This window comes from Arachis hypogaea, chromosome 14 (assembly GCF_003086295.3).
Source record: "Arachis hypogaea cultivar Tifrunner chromosome 14, arahy.Tifrunner.gnm2.J5K5, whole genome shotgun sequence".
Lineage (NCBI taxonomy): Eukaryota > Viridiplantae > Streptophyta > Magnoliopsida > Fabales > Fabaceae > Arachis > Arachis hypogaea.
Window position 1 is genome coordinate 28,370,588 of NC_092049.1, and position 22,076 is coordinate 28,392,663.

Sequence of the window (22,076 nt, forward strand, 5' to 3'; positions counted from 1 at the left end):
ACTAAAGACTCTTGTTAAGGAGTAAAACGTAAACACTTTCTATTAGAAAACTAAAAAATTTAAGTTTTCAAAAATATTTATTGTATGAAAAAAGTATAGAAGTTAGAAAACTGTTTAAGATAAGTAAAGTGCCCTTGACATTGTTAATAACCCTTATCATTTCAATTATTTAACTTTCTCATAAAAATTTTTCTCTACAAAGCACTTTAATTACTACTTTTAACTTAGTTTTAAGACACTTGTTAATAGTATCTAATAGTAAATATAAATATTCACGTTAACTTTTTTTTATGATAATATTCTCGTTAACTTTAATAGAATAATTAATGTGCAAACTATATAAACTTTTTGTTGTATTAAACTCACAAGTAAAATAATAAATTTCTATATTATGGAACACAAAGCCATAAACTAACAAACAAATTGGAAGGTTAATGGAAAGTTAGGAACAGACGAGAGAAAAAAGGTGCAATAATTGATATTGACATTCAAGTCATCACTAGAAAAAAAAAAGTTTTTTGTTGGAAGTTTATTGTAATTTAAACTTCTATTGTGGTCTAATTGTAATTATTTATAAATCATTAATGACTTAATCTCATCCGTTAATGCTAATATTTGATGGACGCATTAGATTTAAAGATTATATCACATATAAAAATGGTCCTCTCTCTGCCTCAATACACACGACGTTTTACAGTTTTCACTCACTGAAAAGAGCGTGAAACTGAAGGAAAGGAAGGGGAGAGAAACCAGTATTGGAGATCAACTCTACTATAACCAAAACTCAACAAAATCAGTCTTAAAGTTCAACTCTACCGTAATCAGGACTTGTTATGGCAACCAATCCAGGTATGAAAATCATAACTTTTAAGATTCTAATTAATGCTTCCGCTAAAATAAGTTTACATGTGGTATCAGAGCATAGGGGTGCACAGACCCGGCCCGGCCCGAAGGTCCGGCCCGGTCCCGAACACTTTAAGGACTAATTTAGTGTGATTTCATCGGGTTTAGGGTCGGGTACGGGTTTAAAAAATAGACCCGGTCATTATTTCGGGTCGGGTCCGGGCCATAGCTCGGGTCACCCGAAGTCGGCCCGGTGGCCCGGTCATCATACACAATTAATATTTTGTGTTATTAGTGATGGATCATGACTATTCTTATGTGGAATTTAAGTATTGTAAACCTTAATATTTTGTGTTATTAGTCATTATAAGACTATAAAGTATAAATTAATGTTTTATGTTTAGAATGCATAAGACTTTAGACTAATACATAAGATTGTGTTATTTGTATTGATTTAAATATTTGGTATTATTAGACAATATTAGTATTGATTGTGGTTATGCTTTAGTATTGATTGTGGTTATGCTTTAATTTTGAAGAAGGGTTGGTTCTTGTTATATTTTTCTAAGTGAATTTTACCATGTTAACTAATGGTTGGAGTCTTAGAAATTTGAATATTTTTACATGCTAGCTTACAAGAAGGTATCAACGTAATGTAATGTTAACGGTCCGGTTTTCACCCGGTATAATTGTGGCCCAAAAGTGTATTGGTTTCATCGGGTCTAGGGCCGAATTCGGGTCTAATAAATAGACCCGGTGTATATTTCGGGTCGGGTCTGGGTCACATCAAACCCGGCTTTACCTGGCCCATGTGCACCCCTATCAGAGCATGTGTTTTGAAAGTATGTGATTTTCTCTGATCTAATTATGATATCCACGGTGTTGCATGTTTCTGATTAATTATTTATAATTGGATTTTAATTAAGTGGGTTTCAAATTTCATGCCATCAAAACTGCATATTTGTAGTTGTATATGTTCTATATGTTTTCTTCTGAATATTTTAATTTGATCATAAATTATACTCATGTATGAATTTAATCTTGAGTTTAAGTTTAGTATTGATGACAATTATGAAATTATTTTGAGTACGTAATGTACTCTAATTTTATGAAAAGTCTATAAATATTTTATTTATAGTATTAAATTTATTTAGATTATTTACTGCTTGTGTACACCAAAGTGACCAAATTATAACGTAAAATGCCAGTATATTTAATAATGTGTTAATTAATTTTAGAATTAGATTTACCCAAAGGAAATCTCTTCTATTATTAATAGACTTGAACGAGAAAAAAAAATTATTATTCTTGGGTCAGATATATGTATTGTCCAAAGATGGTATATGTATTTGGCAGAGAATTTTAATTTTCAAGTATGATAAATATGGCATTTATTTGTATGTTAATATGTTAGTATATTATAGAATTTTACCCAAAGGTGAACTGTAATATGCTTGTTATGTTCTGTAATCTGAATAGATGATAAAATTAAAATTAATATGAGCATTGTATGATTAAATGACAGGTATTTCAATTCATTCGCAAGCTTCATCTGTTACCATGTTTAATGGCTTAAACTTTTCTAAATGGAGTGAACAAGTGAAGTTCCATTTAGGTCTTTTGGATCTTGACTTGTCACTTTTAGAAGAGAAACCCATTGTCACTGATGACAATGATGAGGATGAAAAGTATGCACTTAAGACATGGGAACGTTCTAACAGATTAAGCCTTATGTTTATGCGAATGACTACTGCAAGCAATATTAAGACTACCCTTCCACAAACAGAAAGTGCTAAAGAATATCTTGCGTTTGTGGAATACCGCTTCCGTTCTGCTGATAAGTCACTTGCTAGTACATTAATGTCACAGCTCACGGCCATGAAGTTTGATGGGTCTAAGAGCATGCAAGAGCATACTATTGAGATGACTAATATTGCTGCAAAATTAAAGTCACTGGGTATGACAGTTGATGACTCCTTTATGATGCAATTCATTCTGAACTCATTACCTTCTGAGTATGGAGATTTTCAAATTAATTATAATGTCATGAAGGAAAAATGGGATGTTAATGAATTAATTGGAAAGCTCATACAGGAAGAAAATAGACTTAAGAATTGTGGTGGTCATTCTGTCAACTTGGTTCAAGGAGCTGGCAAATCAGAAAAAAATTAAAGACAAAGCCCAAGAATTTTAAGAAGAAAGGACATGCCAATACAAAACAGTGTCATTTCTGTAAGAAGGAAGGACATTTCCAAAAGGATTGTCCTAAACGTAAGGCATGGTTCGAAAAGAAAGGTATATTTGAAACATATGTATGTACTTATGAATCAAATTTAATTGATATTCCTCATAATTCTTGGTGGCTTGATTATGGTGCTACAACTCATGTATCTAATGTAATGCAGGGATTCCTTACGATCCAAACCACAAACCAAAGTAAGATGTTCCTCTACATGGAAAACCGTGTGAAAGCGCCAATTGAAGGAATATGAACTTATCGTTTGGTGTTGGATACAAGCTTTCATTTAGATTTACCTAAGACTCTTTATGTACCTTCAATGTCTAGGAATTTAATTTCTGTTTCAAAGTTGGACAATTGTGGTTTTTCTTTTAATGGTGGACATGGTTGTTTTAATTTATTCAAAAATTCTAATATTGTTGGTTATGGTGTTTTAATTGATGGCTTGTATAGATTAAAACTTTTTGATCAATTTTCTGAATCCTTGCTTATTGAGTATCAGAATGATGTAGCTAGGCCAAATATGCCTAGAGAAAGTTCTGCATTCTTGTGGCATAAACGCTTGGGTCACATATCCAAGGAAAGAATAGAAAGATTAGTAAAGAATGAGATTTTACAAAATCTAAATTTTACTGATCTTGGTTTATGTGTGGATTGTATTAAGGGAAAACAAACCAAACAAAATAAGAAAGGTGCCACAAGAAGTAGTCAGCTTCTTGAAATTATACACACTGATGTATGTGGACCTTTTGATGCTCCATCTATTGGTGGAGAAAAATATTTCATCACTTTTATTGATGACTTTTCATGTTATGGATATGTCTATTTGCTTAAAGAAAAGTCTCAAGCAGTTGATGCTATTGAGATTTATATTAAAGAAGTTGAAAGGCAATTAGACAAAAAGATAAAAGTTGTTAGGTCAGATAGAGGTGGTGAATATTATGGAAAACATAATGAAACAGGACAATGTCCAGGTCCATTTGCAAAACTTCTAGAAAGACATGGCATATGTGCATAATATACAATGCCATACACACCACAACAAAATGGTGTGGCAGAAAGGCGTAATCGAACGTTAATGGATATGGTTAGAAGTATGATGAGCAATCCTTCTTTACCCAAATTCTTGTGGATGTATGCATTAAAGACTGCCATGTATTTGCTAAATAGAATTCCTAGTAAAGCTGTTCCAAAAACTCCTTTTGAGTTATGGACTAATAGGAAACCCAGTTTACGGCATTTACATGTTTGGGGTTGCCCAACAGAAGCAAGAATATTTAATCCACAAGAAAAGAAATTAGATTCTCGAACAGTGAGTGGCTATTTTATTGGCTATTCAGAGAAGTCTAAAGGGTATATTTTTTATTGTCCAAACCATAGTCCAAGAATTGTAGAAACTGGTAATGCAAAATTCTTTGAAAATGGTGAAGTTAGTGGGAGTGAAAATCATCAAAATGTAGAAATAAAGGAAATTAAAGTTAATGTTCCTATACATGTTAGTGTTCCTTTATCCACACCTACTCAAGGATTTGTTCCAACTATTGTTGAACACATTAATAGTGATGAACAAGATTTGCATGATAATGCTCCCAATAAAGAAACTAGCTCACAAATATCAGAAAGAAATGAGTCTCAAGAAATACCATTGAGGAGATTTCAAAGGGAAAGAAAGTCAGCTATTCCAAGCTATTATGAGACTTATTTACAAGAAGAAGATATTGGAATATCTAAAGATCCAGTTTCATTTACACAAGCCATAAATAGTGATGATTCAGAAAAATGGATTGATGCCATGAAAGAAGAGTTAAAATCCATGGAAGATAACAAAGTTTGGGATATTGTTGCATTGCCAGAAGGTGCTAAATGTATTGGTTGTAAATGGGTCTTCAAAGTTAAGCGAGACTCAAAGGGCAATGTTGAACGATATAAAGCTAGACTTGTTGCTAAAGGATTTACTCAAAAGAATGGTGTTGATTATAAAGAAACATTTTCACCTGTTTCTAAGAAAGATTCATTGCGTATCATTATGGCACTTGTGGCTCATTATGACTTAGAGTTACATCAAATGGATGTAAAAACTGCCTTTCTTAATGGTAATCTTGATGAAGAAGTTTATATGGATCAACCTGAAGGTTTTCCAACTGAAGGAAAAGGTCGTATGGTGTGTAAACTTAAGAAATCAATATATGGACTAAAACAAGCCTCACGACAATGGTATATTAAGTTTAATAATACCATTCTTTCTTTCGGTTTTGAAGAAAATGTTGTTGATGTATGCATATACCGAAAGGTCAGTGGGAGTAAGTTTATTTTTCTAGTCTTATATGTTGATGATATTTTGCTTGCAACAAATAATTTGGGAATGTTGCGTGAGACTAAAGAATATCTTTCTAGAAACTTTGAAATGAAAGATATGGGAGAGGCATCCTATGTGATAGGAATTGAAATTTTTCATGATAAATCACAAGGATTGTTAGGATTGTCTCAGAAGGCCTATATAAATAAAGTTCTAGAGAGGTTCAACATGGAAAAGTGTTCCGCAGGAATTGCACCAATTCAAAAAGGGGAAAAATTTAGTCTTATGCAATGCCCAAAAAATGACATAGAACGGAAGCGAATGGAAGGAATTCCATATAGTTCTGTAGTGGGAAGTCTTATGTATGTGCAAACTTGCACAAGACCGGACATTAGCTTTGCAGTAGGAATGCTTGGAAGGTATCAAAGTAATCCTGGAATGGATCATTGGAAAGCTGCAAAGAAGGTTTTAAGATATCTTCAAGGTACAAAGAAGTATATGCTCATGTACAAAAGGTCTAGCCAATTAGAAGTAATTGGTTACTCAGATTCAGATTTTGGTGGATGTGCTGACACAAGAAAGTCTACATTTGGCTACTTATTCTTATTTGAAGAAGCTGCCATATCATGGAAAAGTTCCAAACAAAGTGTTATAGCAACATCTACTATGGAGGTAGAATTTGTAGCATGTTTTGAAGCTACAAATCAAGCTTTATGGCTGCGGAATTTCATTTCAGGACTTGGCATTGTTGACTCAATTGCTAGGCCATTGAAAATTTATTGTGATAATTCTGCAGCAGTATTTTTCTCAAAAAATGATAGATATTCTAAAGGTGCCAAGCATATGGAAATAAAGTACTTTGGCGTTAAGGAGGAAGTTTGAAAACAAAGAGTGTCCATAGAACATGTTAGAACAGAACTTATGATTGCTGATCCATTGACTAAAGGATTGCAACCAAAGACATTTAAGGAACATGTACATAGAATGGGTCTTGGTTCTTCTGAATGATGCTAACACTCTGAGCTCACTATGTTTATTTATGTGTTTTCTGAACATTGATAGTTTGTTGTTTCTAGTTAAAGTAATATTATTGTATGAGTTATAACATAATGATCTAGAAACTTTATGGGACCGATATAAAATTGTGTTATTTATGTAGCTTGTGTAGTAAGATGCTAGTGGTTGTAGTATATGGAAAGAAATGTATTTCATATTAAATGCATGACTGCCATAACTCACACAAAGTATTTTACTATATTAAAGCAATTATGTAATGTGTGAGAATATGATTACACTTAGGCCAAGTGGGAGAATGTTGAAAGTTTATTGTAATTTAAACTTCTATTGTGGCCTAATTGTAATTATTTATAAATCATTAATGACTTAATCTCATCCGTTAATGCTAATGTTTGATGGACGCATTAGATTTAAAGATTATATCACATATAAAAATGGTCCTCCCTCTGCCTCAATACACACGACGTTTTACAGTTTTCACTCACTGAAAAGAGCGTGAAACTGCCATCCTGATGAACGTCTGAAGGAAAGGAAGGGGAGAGAAACCAGTGTTGGAGATCAACTCTACTGTAACCAAAACTCAACAAAATCAGCCTTAAAGTTCAACTCTACCGTAATCAGGACTTGTTATGGCAACCAATCCAGGTATGAAAATCATAACTTTTAAGATCCTAATTAATGCTTCCGCTAAAATAAGTTTACATTTCTGACATTTCAATTTCGAATAAGAAACACCGAGGAGATGGGTCGGTCATATACTCATGTAGAGTACTTTTAAAGTGAATGTTATAAAAATCTTGTTACACAAATCCCAACTAACATAAAGGAACACCATTCGAGATTAATATATGGTGCACACTATGGTATAGATGTTGTTTTACAGAAAATTTTTTATTATTAGAAATCTAGCGACGCGTGTTTCGTGTGGAATATTTTTCTAGATACAGGCTGAGGCTTACGGACAGCGGTGCTTACACCTTCTATTGCAGTTCGGCTTAACAATTTTTAGGGAAGAAACTCTGTTTATATTTATGGGCTGGCAAGACTTTTTTGAAGGATAGTATCAGTAGTGGATCTGGTTTCGGACTGGGTGGGTGTTGGGGCTGGATAGGGTTAAAAAATCTATTGATAGTGTTAGGAAAGAAGACTTGGAACAACTGTAATTGAGCTACTAGCACCGAATCTTCAACCTACCTGTGAGAGTGTGAGTAACGGTGAGAGGATTTTGCACCACCACAACCAGTTCAACGGATAACCATAGGAGTGTACTCGATGGCAGTGGACACAGGAGGCTTCTCTAAGCAGAACAGGTAGAGGTGGGCTGGATTGCGTTGAGACGCGGTGAGTAGAAGCTTCTTTGCCGTAACTGCGTCATCCCAAAGCAGCAGCGAAATTGTAATCGAGCTCTTGGCTCCAGAGGCCTGATCGGAACTCGGAGTCATCATCTCCTTCTGCTTCGATTTCTCATCGGCAGTCCACAATCACTGGTATTTTTCTTATTTTTCATTGCATTGCAAATTCACATAAGATAGTGCACTGTTATCTATTGCATAAGGCATGATGCCATAATTATGTTTTTCGTGTTTGCATTATAAATTAACTACAAACCATTTTTGCTGAAATAGATTAGCTATTGGTATGGAATTCTTATACAGAAATTCATTAATATTCTTTGGTAGAACAGGCGTGATGTGAAAGGAAAATTATTGGATATGTGTAGCTGAAGTTTTGCTGATTTTTTTTACTTAACATAACTGGAACATTATTTAGAAATATGCTTTTTGATCTCCTGTTGAATTGTTGAACTTTTGCACTTTCGGTTAGAATTTAAAAAACATGCAATTTGAACTATACAAATTGATGGATTTTACCTGGCACTCTATCGAGCTCACTAGAGCACATCTCAAATTAACTGGACTTTAGAAAAATGCATCTTGCCCTCTTTGAACTATATGGTTAGGGACTAAAGTTAAATAAGTAGAAATCTAACGGAGTAAAATGTACTTGCTTTATATTAAAGTGTTCCCATTTTCATTGCATTTGGCCGCTTTTCCACACTATCTTCTTCCCGTTTCATAAAAAAATCATATTCTAAAAAATCACGAGTGTCTTGTTGCCACTAATTACTTGCAAACATATAATCTTATCAGAAACAACATTGTCCCTATTATATTTTGCTTGTGTGCTATTTAATAATTCTTCTCAGAAAAAACTTCCCATAACAATATCAACCACCAGTTTGATTTCATGTCATGATAACATATTCCATGCCAATCTTCTGTTTGTGTTTTGGCTTCACTGAACAAGAAAAGCTCCACCAATTATCTTGTATCTTGAGTTCCATTTCAATTGTTCTAAGTGGAAATTACTGTTCTATAATTCATAGTATATACGTGTTCTTCTTGTCCTTTAAAACCCCATGATTATTAGATGGCTTTTACTAGTACTAAATATTAGTATATAGTTATTTTTTTGTTACAAGATTCTAAGGTTCTGGCATCTCTTGGCACGCAACCCAAGAACTTGGGTTCCATATGACTGTGTTTAGTTAATGGGTAGAAGAAAATAAGACATAGACATTATATTTAAATAGACATAGACATTTGAATACATATAATTTTTTTTTGGTTTGTTTGGTAATAATACATAACACAAGACACAAATCACACATAAATTAAAATATGAATATCATTCTTCTTTTTCCATCATAAATACCATATTATAGTAACACCACATGCATTATCCCCACTTCAATTTGTTACTTTTCTTTTAAGATTGACACAGTCACTACTGATATTTTTAATAACTCAAATATAGAAGTAACATAACCCAGATATAGATTATTATAAAAAAAATGGGAAGAGAGCAGGGACGGACCTATCTAATGTGATAAGGGGGCACTTGCCCCACTCTTATTTCAATTTTCTTTTAATATATATATATATATATGTCTTATTTTAAATTTTAAATAATTTTACTACAAATAAATTAAGTCTAATTATGTAAAGTCTCATATCTACTTTATCTTTTTATTATTTTAACTATTAGTTAACCTAATTAAATTTAGTATTTTTTCATTTTCAAATTTCAGCCATCACCACTTCTTTATTCTCTTAAACCCTCTTTTTAGTTTCATATTTTCAATCTTTTTTTTCTATTTATTTTTTAGTGGTCATCTTCTCTGATCTTCATTAAAAACTAAATTTTAAATTTTCTATATTTTAATATAACTCTCTGTAATTCTATGTATCTTTCAATTTTATTGTTTCTCTTTTTGATATTTTTAATTGTAAATTTTAATTCAAGCAATTATAATTTTGGTATTAATCTAATTTTTTATTCTCTTCATGAATTTATATATTTTATTTTATTCTTAATTTAGTAATCCTTATTATTTATTTATTTATCTTTTGTTCTATTTTATTATATGTAATTATGTTGCATACAAATTTCTAAAGTCAATTGATCAATTTACTAATTTAGATAGAAATTGTAATAGAAAAATATTTCAAATAATATTTTTTGTTATATTTTATTATATGTAATTTTTGATTTTTTTTGTATATAAATAATTAATGTGCACTTTTATTTTTTTAAAATTTGAATTAATATATCTTTTAATAGTAATGTATATTATTTTTGCCCCCTAACATAAATTTTCTGAGTCCGTCACTAGGAGGGAGGGATGGAGGGAGGAAGAGAGAGAATTGTTGTCATGGGAGAGAAGCAAAAGACAGCCTCTTGGTGAGAATGAAGGAGAAAAAGGGAACGGTTAGGGGAAGGAGGGTAGATTTGGGAAATTGACAAAATATTAAAGGTAAAAATAGATTAAAAATTTATGTCCAATGCAACATAAAAAATTCATGTTTGAACTTCCTGAAGAGACACAAAATATGTGTATATTATGTGCAACTGTGTACCACCATTTCCTTCAAAAAATTGTGTCTCTCCAATAAAACTGTAGATGTGTGCCAAGTGGGAGGCTCATGCATTGGCTGCCCATAAAAGTTACACCTCAATGACCTCTTATTTTTTTGTGTTTCTTCACCGTAATTGTTTTTTAAATTTTCTTGATTTGTACTTCTCTGTTAGTTAATGATATTCTTTTCTTTAAAATAAATTGGTTGCTGGAAGTTACAATTTTTAGTATTAAGCGCAAGCTGTTAAAACTGAATTTAACAATACTCAACTTTTGCCTTCTGCAGTTATCCTTGCTTCTTACTTCTCTAAGTTATAATATTAATTGTTATTCATTCATTGTTGATATGTTTGCATTCATTATCTCTATGCAGATTCAACCTTGTGATATTTGTGGTGATGTCAGTTTTTGGGAGGTAATTAGCAATTGTACGAACTGCGAAACTCGTGAACACTGGTATGAATCTCTCTTGTTGTATTCTTTAATTAAACATTTGAATTCTTCCGTCTCCCATAATTACTATCTGTCATCTCCCTCACTTAACCTAATAACTCTATCTCTTGACCAACAAAAAAAATAATAACTCTACCTCACAATTACTTCAAATGTTTTACTTTAAATATAACGGTTGGAATAGAATTTTGACAAATTTAAACATAATAAAACACAGTATCATTGTAATAATTAATGTTTATACCCTAAAGTTAAGGAACAAGCAAACGTTGTACTGAAAGCAGTTGAAACCTTTTGGAAGCAAAGGTGAAAACATTACAAAACTCGGAAGAAGAATTAGGTATATTTGTTTATTTAATTTAAAGATATTTCATAAATTATTAGTGCTTTAATTTAAGCTGTTATGTTAAAAAGTTTAAATATATGTATAAATATATTGATATAATTGTATTCGTGTAAACTGAGAAAAAAAATTGTAAGTTATACTATATTCGTGTAAACTGAGAAAAAAAATTGTAAGTTACCATTTTAATTTTTCAGACAAAAATTTTATGAGGATGCCACACATGATAACCAACGGTAGATTAATTTTGAGAGATTCAGTTGTGTGAAATTAACTTCGATTGACATGGATATTGATGGCTATGACTCATATTATTAAATTGGAGTTCGTGAAAACCATTTCCTCATATCTTAGGACGATATTTTTAATCTAGAATTCTTAATCGTATGAGCAGAAGACTTTGAGTAGCGTTTGACCTCCCATTCATTAGTGCATATTTAATGTTTTCTCTATGTTTTCACTGTTTCTATTAATTCTAATTTTATTTGTAAGTTCGTCATTGCTGCTCAGCTTTGTTTATTTCCTTTTATATATGCTGGTTTTGCAGTTTCAAGCCAAATGGATTTTGACCTTTACTCAAGCGATAATGACGAAGAGTCATCTGAGATGTCATTGGGTGTGTGTGGTTCTTTAGGGCCCTCTGATGATGACGACAATACTGGCTTTTTTTGGCATGGGAACAAGTCACTCGGAATCGAACAAAGAATCGCATCGCTCACAGGGGGATGTTCACGGCAATATGCCTGTGTTAGTTATCGCTGAGGACTTCTTGCATACAGTTTTCACTTCTGAGGAGGAGGCCTACAATGCTTACAAGGAGTTTGCCTGGACATGGGGGTTTGGTGTTCGCAAGGGGGATGTGGGATGGGTTGACGGTGTTTTGGTGAGGCAGGACTTCTTCTGTCATCGTCAGGGCACGAGGAGTGACAAGCATTATGATCAGCCAGAACGAGTAAGGGAGGAGCGGCTAGAGAGTCGCACAGACTGCAAGGAGAAATTGAAAATATACTATGATGTCCATGATAATGTGTAGAGAGTGCAAAAGATTATTGATAAACACAACCACGACATGGCCCCGGCTGCGTTTTGCAACTTGTTGCCAAGTCACCGAAAAATGAGCGACGGGGATAAGGCTCAAGTGAATAGCATGAAGCAATTCGGAATCCCTACCTCGAAGATAATGGCTTACATGGCAGGCCAATCGGGTGGCTACAACATGCTTCGATTTACAAAAAGGGATTTGTACAACTATGTTGACAGTCAACGGCGAGCACGAATCTTGGATGGGGATGCGGCTGCAACTATAAGCTACTTGGAGGGGAAGGAAAATGCGGACCTTATGTCAGTCGCTAGATACACAACGACTGTAGATAATCGGTTGGGTAACTTATTTTGGGTGGACGGTTTCATGAAATCCGATTATGAGTTGTTTGGTGATGTCGTTGCATTTGACGCGATGTACCGTGGGAACAAGTACAAGAAACCTCTGGTGGTGTTCTCGTAGACAAATCATCACAGGCAAACTTGCATTTTCGGATTTGCCTTGCTTCAGGATGAGGAGGTCTGCACTTACAGATGGGTTCTGACGAACCTTTTGGATGTTATGGGTCAAAGAACAATGAACCTTGTTGTGACGGATGGGGATAAGGCAATGCGCGCTACCATTGCGGAGGTGATGCCTTCAGCCAAGCACAGACTATGTGCATGGCATCTGGAGAAAAATTGTGTCCAACGGGTAAAGGAAGCTGAATTTCGGAAAGTATTCAAAAAGGCTATCTATGTAAACTTTCATGTTGACGAGTTCGAGAGATATTGGAGGACCTCAATCGAGTCTCTCAGCCTAGGCCAAAATACATGGGTGCAAGCGACATATGACATTAAAGAGAGTTGGGCAACGGCCTATCTGAGGGGGACCTTTTGCGCCGGATATAGGACAACGTCAAGATGTGAAGGAATCAATTCTTTCATTAAAGCGTTCCTAAAGTCAACGGATAGCATTCTTGAACTGGTTCACAGCTTGGATAGGGTTGTGAAAGATTTCGGAACAATGAGGTTACTGCACAATTTTACTCACTTATTACACACCCGTTTTAAATACTGGATTAAATGCAATAGAGTTGTCTGCGTCGAAGCTGTATACAAGAGTTGTTTTTAGGGAGGTTAAGAAGCAAATCAAGGGTGTTGCAACGCTATTGTTTCAGGGAAGGGAGAGCATCAGCATGACCATTGTGTATAGCTTTAGTAAAATGGGTAGACCGGATCGGGTATTCAAGGTTTTGTATGATCCTAATGACCGAAAGATTGAGTGTGAGTGTAAGATGTGAGACAGTGATGGCGTACCGTGTTCCCATATATTTGTGTCATGAAGTACGAGGGTATGGAGGAAATTCCTGAAACACTTATCCTTAGGCGCTAGTGTAAGATTGCAAAAGACTGTACAATGTTGAAAATGGGGAATGATTCAAGGGAACAGGCAAGACTGCTTTGACACAGTGCACTATACTTAGCTTTGACCCATGTTGTTACACTTGGTTGCGAAGAGGTTGAAGATTTTGCGCTTGCACAGGATGCTATATCAAACCTGAATATAAATTTTAATATATACACAACATTTTTTATATACTGAATATAAATTTTCACTCAAATTTTTAAAGGCAAGATATCATATTCTCATAACTTTTGATTTCATTGGAAATAAAGTCACTGTTACTCACACTTAGTTCATTCTATGCATTACTATTAGTAATAAGTTTTTTTCTCAATTTTTAATTATTTGTTTTATTTTTCTTAATTTAAAAACTTATTTATGTATCAACTCCACCAACCTAGATGACAAACCTAATTCATGTTTCTAGCTAACTAAAACTGCAATCATTACAAGACATCTACAATTATAATTATTAACTTAGAAAATAAACTATATAAATAATTAAGAATGAAAATAGAGATAAAATATTAAATTATATTGAAATCTCAAATAAACTGATTAGTAGCTTTTACGAATATCATAAAATGAAGTTTTTATAATAACTAATGTTACGGGATTTATAAAATCATTGTTAGTTTCTTAAAAATATTTATTTTTTTTCTATTTTGATGTCATGGGATATTAATTATAAAAAACTACATTAAAAAGGGTCGTACGTCTTCTTTTTTTCTGTACGTAAGGGGTTATATATATTTTTTTTGTATGTATTTATTATAAATGATTTCAGCCAAGATTTGGTCCAAAAAATATTAACTATTATGAGTCTAGTTGTCTAAAAATTAAATAAATTCAGTCCACTACCAAAAATGAACTCCAGCTTCTTAAAATTTAATCAAAATGTTAAGCTATAATTTAGTTCATAATGAGAAACAAAAAACTACATGTGTGACGATGACTCTGTGTATAACAGTGTGAAGTAGAGACAAGCACACAAAATCTTATACCAATCTTCTTCTCTTGACACATATAGTCAGCATAGTAGCTTTTCTCAGTTGTATGTACCAAAGAATTTCCCAACCAACATAACCTCTTAAATGAAAGAAGAGAGTGAATAGTGGTTGGCAGAAAAATATTTCCAACAAAAGAAAATCTGCAATAAAAGATTTAAAGTATTCAACTTCAAATACGTTACCAGTTCGGGTTTTTTTTTGTTCTGTCTTGTGTCTTTGGACCTCGTCTCAGCTGCTTTATATTCTTCTTTGCCTTTGTGCTCCTGAACGGCATGTGATCCATGCTGAACTCTGTCTTTGTCGGTGGTATATATGTAGGGTCGTCTGCACCATCCATGCTACATATGGGGGTCGCTATCACATGTTTTTTATCCTTATATATGTCTAAATGCTGCTCTTTGAGCCTTTTCATTCCACTGCACACACAGCCGGATGACACATTCGTGATACCATTCGAATTAAAATCCTGATTATTTTGGCAGATAAGGCTAACGATAGTTCGTCGTAGATCTGCCAGCATCTCATTCTGCCGATCAAAAGCGTCAGTCAGGTGTCTTATGTCGGACTGCAAACTCGAGACGGTTGTGACTACACTCCTGGTGATACGACTACACTCTTGCAGCCACGATTCAAAATGCATAAATATTTGTAGAGGTTGAAAAGTCGTATGAGCATCACACACCATGTTGTGTAAAAACCGAATGCTTATTATATCAAAAAGTTAGGTTACGTCTTACCTGGCTACGAGCCACAATGGAAGCCGGCTGTTGACAGCATACGCATCATCCCACTCGCTAGCAGTCGCTGTTGACCTGAAGTATACAACGGACTACTTGAGTAAAGCATATAACCTCAGAGTCACAGCAACAGAACCGGGAATCAAAGAGTAGAGTGGCCAAAAATTAAAATTTTATATATTCAACTATAGTGTCATATATTTGATATTAGAAATTATCAAAATTAGTTATTTATTTCAAAAAATTAACAAGTCCTTGTCAAATACAAGAATTATTTCCGTGTTTATAATTTTTTTACCGTTTCAAATGTAACAAAATATAGAAGTAGCTATTTTTAAATATTATGTTAATTAATTTACTTTGTTAAGTATCTATATAACAACAAATTATATTTTTATGCTTGATTTTAGTATAAAGTATCGCATGAATTAAAAGTAATTAATTGCACTATTTATTTTGTTATATGGATTTAAAATTTATTAAAGTATTTTGATATAATAACATGGACAAAAATTATGACAAAAATAAGGAAAAAAAAAACAACTAAATATAATTAGAGAATAAACGATGTTATTACAAATAATATTAGAGTACTTTTTGTATTATTATAGAGGTTAAAATTAATTAAAAAAAGAAAATATTAAAAAAGAGGTCCAAACCAAATAGAAAATACAGATAATCTGATTGCATACAGAGAAACAAACTAAATCAAGACAGGTAACATAGGCTTTAAACTTGAAATTTGCATGTGCATAAAAGGTCTCTTAAAAGAAAAACCATTTTGAATTATCCGTTACGTAAGCAGTATTCACGAGTAGATAAACCTAAGACAATTTATTTTAAGATGGAATGGTTAACATTCTTTGACATTCTGCTAAACTTTTTAAGTCAGTTATTTGTAACCCTCGTCTTTATTCGGGTATTGGTGCTCTTAACGTACTCAATGTCTTATTCTTTATTTTCAAATATTTTAATAATGAAAAACAAATGACATTAGTTTATGGGAGGCATGGAAATTTTTCACCCACCACAACATAAGGGTATTGGTACTCTACGAGGTTGTAGTAACATTTGATTAGACAACAAATCATTGCCTAAAAAATGAACAATTTGGAATTTTTTCTTTTTTAAATCATCATGTCATATCAATTTAAAATGGGTGCACAAAGGGTCCCATGCGTCAACTGACCTGTTACTATTGTTAACAAGTTGTAAAAAGTGTTCACTTACCACCGTTTGCGCGGGAGTGTCTCCCATCTTGCGCATAATGACGTCGCCTTTCCAAAGGATTCAACTGGAGTTGCTCGCTTCAGTCCACTACGATTTTTGTTGCTAGTGTTCTTTGTGCCCGAAAAATGAGTCCTCGTTGACTTCCTGCAAGGTCGATGACATTGGAGTACAAATTAAAGAATAAAAACTGCTTGCTATGCATGAGTAAGCAAAGTATGTATTCAAATCAAACATTAATTGCGATTGAAATAGCTATAGGTGTTTAAATTACACTACACAATGTAGTAAGAAGTCTTAAATTTAATTATGTAGTTTTTATTAAATTCCTTACAAAGATTTGTCACCATTAGCCATGAAAAGAGCCTTTCGTTGGGCATATTGACACGATACCATACCTATTGCACTAAAGCTACAATTGAAGCATCAATTATAATCATCATAAACGTATATTTGAGTTACAGGTAACTATGCTGGCTTAGTTTGAGTGATCCTGGTCGTACTCATTGATCAAGAGAGAATTTGTAAATCCAAGTAATTTATACATAACTCTAACTCAAAGTTGTAGACTTCCATTGCAATAAGAAAGATAAGCTTAAAATCTAAAATCACAATGAAGTAAATAAAATCTAACGATGCAATAATAATTAATACAAGCAGAAGAAGTTAGATTTTGTTTTTTATAAATTTTATCATCTTAAAAATTTTTATTCAAATAATTTTTTTCCCAACTGTTATATATAGATAAGAGGTCATCAACATAAGCCACTACTATTAAAATATGTTGCACAATATAATATCTGGTATTAATATCCAAAAAAAAGTTATCATCTTTTAAGTTTATCGTTTTATATTTTTTATTGATCTTAACTTTTCTTAAAAAACCATTAATTTCAATATATATATATATATATATATATATATATATATCATATTTTTAGTTATTTTTTTCTGAATTATAGCCTCCTTGTTGTAATAATTTATTCCCATGGTTATAAATTTATGATGACCCAAAAAATAAAAAATTACTATATTTAACTTGAACATAAAAAATCTTACATAATATAAACAATGAATCTTAAATTTTAGTATCCTAAAATCTTTTTTCAAGAATAGCAACTAAGCTCATCAGCGAAGAGTTACACTAAGATTCATTTTCAACAGCATAGAGAGAAAATATATCAGCACCATGGTAACCTAATTTGTTAGGAAAAGAATGGGTCCAAAAAATAACAACCTGAGTTTTGGTACCAAGAGAAAGCTGAGACGAAGATGTGAAGGCGGAACACCAAGGAAGGGAAGCCGCGACTTTGGGAGGACAAGGACAACATGATGGCGGAGCTTCGAAGAGAAGAAAAAGGGGAAAGGTAACGGCGGTGCCTTGAGACGTGTGAGGAGGGCCACCGATGGCGAGTAACATGTCAGCTATGAGAGATTGATGAGATCCTCGGAGAAGAGAAACCAAAGTCACGATTAGGGTAGTTGGTTCTACCAAGATTGGGGCTTTTGCTTGATGTGGAGTGAATTTGGGCCTTCAGAGCATACCCTGACCCAAGTCGTTATATTGGGTTGTTTAGGGCCACGGCTTATCACAGGTATTGTTTCATAGTTTAGGAACAGCCAGATTTAGCAACGACAAGCCAGTGGAGGTAGCCATGGATTTTGGTGATGAAGAGCAACGGAGGCCTACGACAAGAACTCTAGTGTAGAAGCGGGTTTGGGGTATGGCCGAGTTTGATGACGATTTAGTTATTTGGCTTAGCCCAAAAGGAAAAAAAAAATTGGGCTGAAACAAAATTAACGGATATCGGGCCAACACTCAATTTATGTTGTTGTTACTTTTTGGTGATGATACATTTGGGGCATCTGATGAGATGTCTCGTTTGGGTTGTTGTTACTTTGTGGCCCATTTTTGTAGGCCCAACATAGTTTTGTCGGTAACGGGTAGGAAGGACCAAACCTTGTCGTGAACTATGCAGCGTGCTCTGCAATACCCTGCCGCTGTTAGGGTTTACGATCATGCACCCATGACTCGAGCATCGGCGGGTCACTAACACTGAGACGGAGACTGTTTGTAGACATTATTTTTGCAACGCGAAGGGGGTGTCAATACGTAGAGTGACCACAACATTAACGGCCCTGTCATTGCTATTCATCCAATTCTCATAGCTATAAACAGGCACTCACATGGATGATAGTAAACCAGAATAAAGTAGCGATGCATACAAAGTAGAAAAGATAACTCAGGTACGCTCACATGATTCTAGATCTCGAGTAATAGTGCGCATCAACGCGCCCTTCAGCTTTATGTCCAATGTCCTTTTCTTCTCTGTATATTCACGCATGCCATGGTTGCAGAGATTCTCAAGTGCAAATATTCGTTCAACCTTGCCTTGTATGGGTCATGGAATTGAAAATCAATGCAAATCTTCACCTTGAGATCTTCATTGAAACCCCACTCTCACACAGAAAGAAAAGACTAGAGGTGAATGGATGAGTGTTCACGAGAAAGTCTGTGAGTAAGAGGCAACCGAGTTGAGTACTTATCTTTCTTTTCCTTAAATAACCTTTACTAAGTTGTTTCAGGGATAGAAAATGGTGGCACAAGATAAAGTTGAGGGCAGTTTTAGAAATTACCAAAAATCACGCTTCCTGGTGCATGTCTTCTCATGTGTTCCATCTACGCTTCCTCAATCAAATTTATGATTCCCACCAGTTACTTAGTTAGGGTGGGAAAAAATTGGACCTTGGCGTCAAATTATTTGCTTATGGAGAAGGTGGGCTTATAATTCTGCGAGGTCTAATTATAGGAGTAATACACAAGGGTTTGCCACAGTTGAATATAACCACATCTATAGTTGGGTTTCTGTTTGGTCTTTTTAATCTTTAATTATATTTTTTCAATGTCTATAGTTATATCAAATAAAAAATTTTTACTAAGAATATGTGACATTAAAATTTATAGAATATAATCTCTTTAAAAATATTTAAATTTACTATAACACAATTTTAAACAGATTATGAGTACTCTTTTGTCAATATTTTTATACCAATTAAAGCCATGTTAAAAAAAAATAAATCATTATACCTTTAAAAACATAACATAATAATCCTTATAAAGTTTTTATTCTTATACCAGTAACTCAAGTGAATATAGATAAATACTTTGTTATGAAGACTGATTTAATTAAGGAAATAAAAGTTTGAAAGCTAATTCAATTTGGTTATTAAAATTTGTCGAGAACTAAACCATTCAACTAAATTTTTTTTATGAATCAGCTTTAGGGTATTATTCATTAATTTAACTATAAGAAGACTGGGCTTATCGGGACAAGTTTAATTAATTATACTCTGTAACATAAATAAAAAAATATTATATTTCTTAAGAATTCAGTGAATAACTTGTAAATTAATGTTAAACTTATAAAGCTCATTTATTAAAAATATTGTACATTTACATCAATTTGATCTTTTGGATGTAATTCATCATAATTACTGGACAAAGATAAAAGCACGAGCAATTATACAATAACTACAATAAAGAAGCCTTGTGAATTTGATATCTTTCTTAAAATATTGATTTGTTTGTTTTTCTACTATCATTGTATAATAGATAATAAAGTTTAAAATTTAGTACATTCAATTCTAAATAGATAAATTTATTCATATTTATTGGTATGAATGTTTATCTAAGATAATACTGTATAGTGTAATTTTGAATTTTAATTATAAAATTCATAATTTATGTTTGAAAATAACTAAACAAGAGTTAAGAAAAAGGAACTGGGAATAAAAATACAAACATATAATATATAACATAAAATTATAAATGAACTTTGTTAATCATAATATATTGGAATGTATACCTAATAATAAGTAGTAGTTGTGTCAAAGCTAAATGTATTTAGAGATAATGTTTTTGACCACTCGTTTGATCTACAAAATATAAAATGGAGTAATAATCACAAAAGTGTTATTTAACATATTTTTGTTAAATCTTCTGTACTCTAAATATTTGTAATTAAAAATTGGCATCATAATAAATATAATTTAGATATTAATTATATTTAACCGTTATATTTTAATTCAATTGAGATTATCAATAACAAATTTAATTGATTAGTTGTATATTAACACTGATTTAACTTTTGAAACGGTTGATGATAAACGATACACTTAAATACAGACAACTATTTTTAATATTAGACTTTATATTCTTTAAATCATTATTATTGATTTATTGTACACAATATATTAACTTATTATCTTAAAAAATTCCATTGTTACTATCAATGAAAAAATTATTGATAACTACTATATGATGAATATGTATGTGTTTTAATAAAAAACAAATAATAGGATACTTGCATGGAATTTTGACTATAATATTGAAATGCATATTATGAATTTTTGAAAAAGTTGCTAAATGACAAACTCACAAAAGCAACTTGGGTTCTATAAATACCATTAGAATGAGATCTCTGTTACACCTCAAACACATAAAAGTTTTTCAGTAGTCTATTTATATGGTGGCATCGTATCCATTCCAGCAACTCCGAATTTTAAAATAAAAATAGTGATGATGCAATATTAACTACACCTCAAAGACTTTTGAAAGAATAATATTGCATTATCACTCTTTTTATTTTAAAACTCAGAGTGGCTGGGATGGATACGATGCCACCATATAGATAGACTACTGAGAAACTTTTGTGTTTGAGGTGTAGACAGAGATCTCATTCTAAATTTTTAATGGTATTTATAGAACCCAAGTTGCTTTTGTGAGTTTGTCGTTTAGTAACTTTTTCAAAAATCCATAATATCTTGCATTTCAATATTATAGTCAAAATCCCATGCAAGTATCTTATTATTTGTTTTTTATTAAAACACGTACATATTCATCGTATAGTAGTTATCAACAATTTTTCCATTGATAGTAACAATGGAATTTTTTAAGATAATAAGTTAATATAATTGTGTACCATAAATCGATAATAATGATTTAAAGAATATAAAGTCTAATGTTAAAAATAGTTGTCTGTATTTAAGTGTATCGTTTATCATCAACCGTTTCAAAAGTTAAATCAGTGTTAATATACGATTAATCAATTAAATTTGTTAGTGATAATCTCAAATTCTCATTGAATTAAAATATAACGGTTAAATATAATTAATATCTACATTATATTTATTATGATGCCAATTTTTAATTACAAATATTTAGAGTACAGAAGATTTAACAAAAATATGTTCAATAACACTCTTGTGATTGTTACTCCATTTTATATTTTGTAGATCAAATGAGTGGTCGAAAACATTATCTCTAAATACATTTAGCTTTGACACAACTACTACTTATTACTAGGTATACATTCCAATATATTATGATTAACAAAGTTCATTTATAATTTTATGTTATATATTATATGTTTTGTATTTTTATTCCCAGTTCCTTTTTCTTAACTCTTATTTAGTTATTTTCAAACATAAATTATGAATTTTATAGTTACAATTCAAAATTACACTATACAGTATATATTATCTTAGATAAACATTTACACCAA

General features: G+C 32.3%; 1 protein-coding gene across 1 annotated transcript; it reads left to right on the top strand.

Annotated features, from left to right (window-relative positions):
• The first annotated feature begins 11,756 nt into the window (after positions 1-11,756).
• On the top strand, positions 11,757-13,434 carry LOC112742465 (protein FAR1-RELATED SEQUENCE 5-like). The gene is made up of 4 exons (XM_025791702.1): positions 11,757-12,062; positions 12,144-12,599; positions 12,663-13,162; positions 13,266-13,434. The coding sequence occupies exons 1-4, from the start codon at positions 11,757-11,759 to the stop codon at positions 13,432-13,434; spliced, it is 1,431 nt and encodes a 476-aa protein (XP_025647487.1).
• Positions 13,435-22,076: the final 8,642 nt, after the last annotated feature.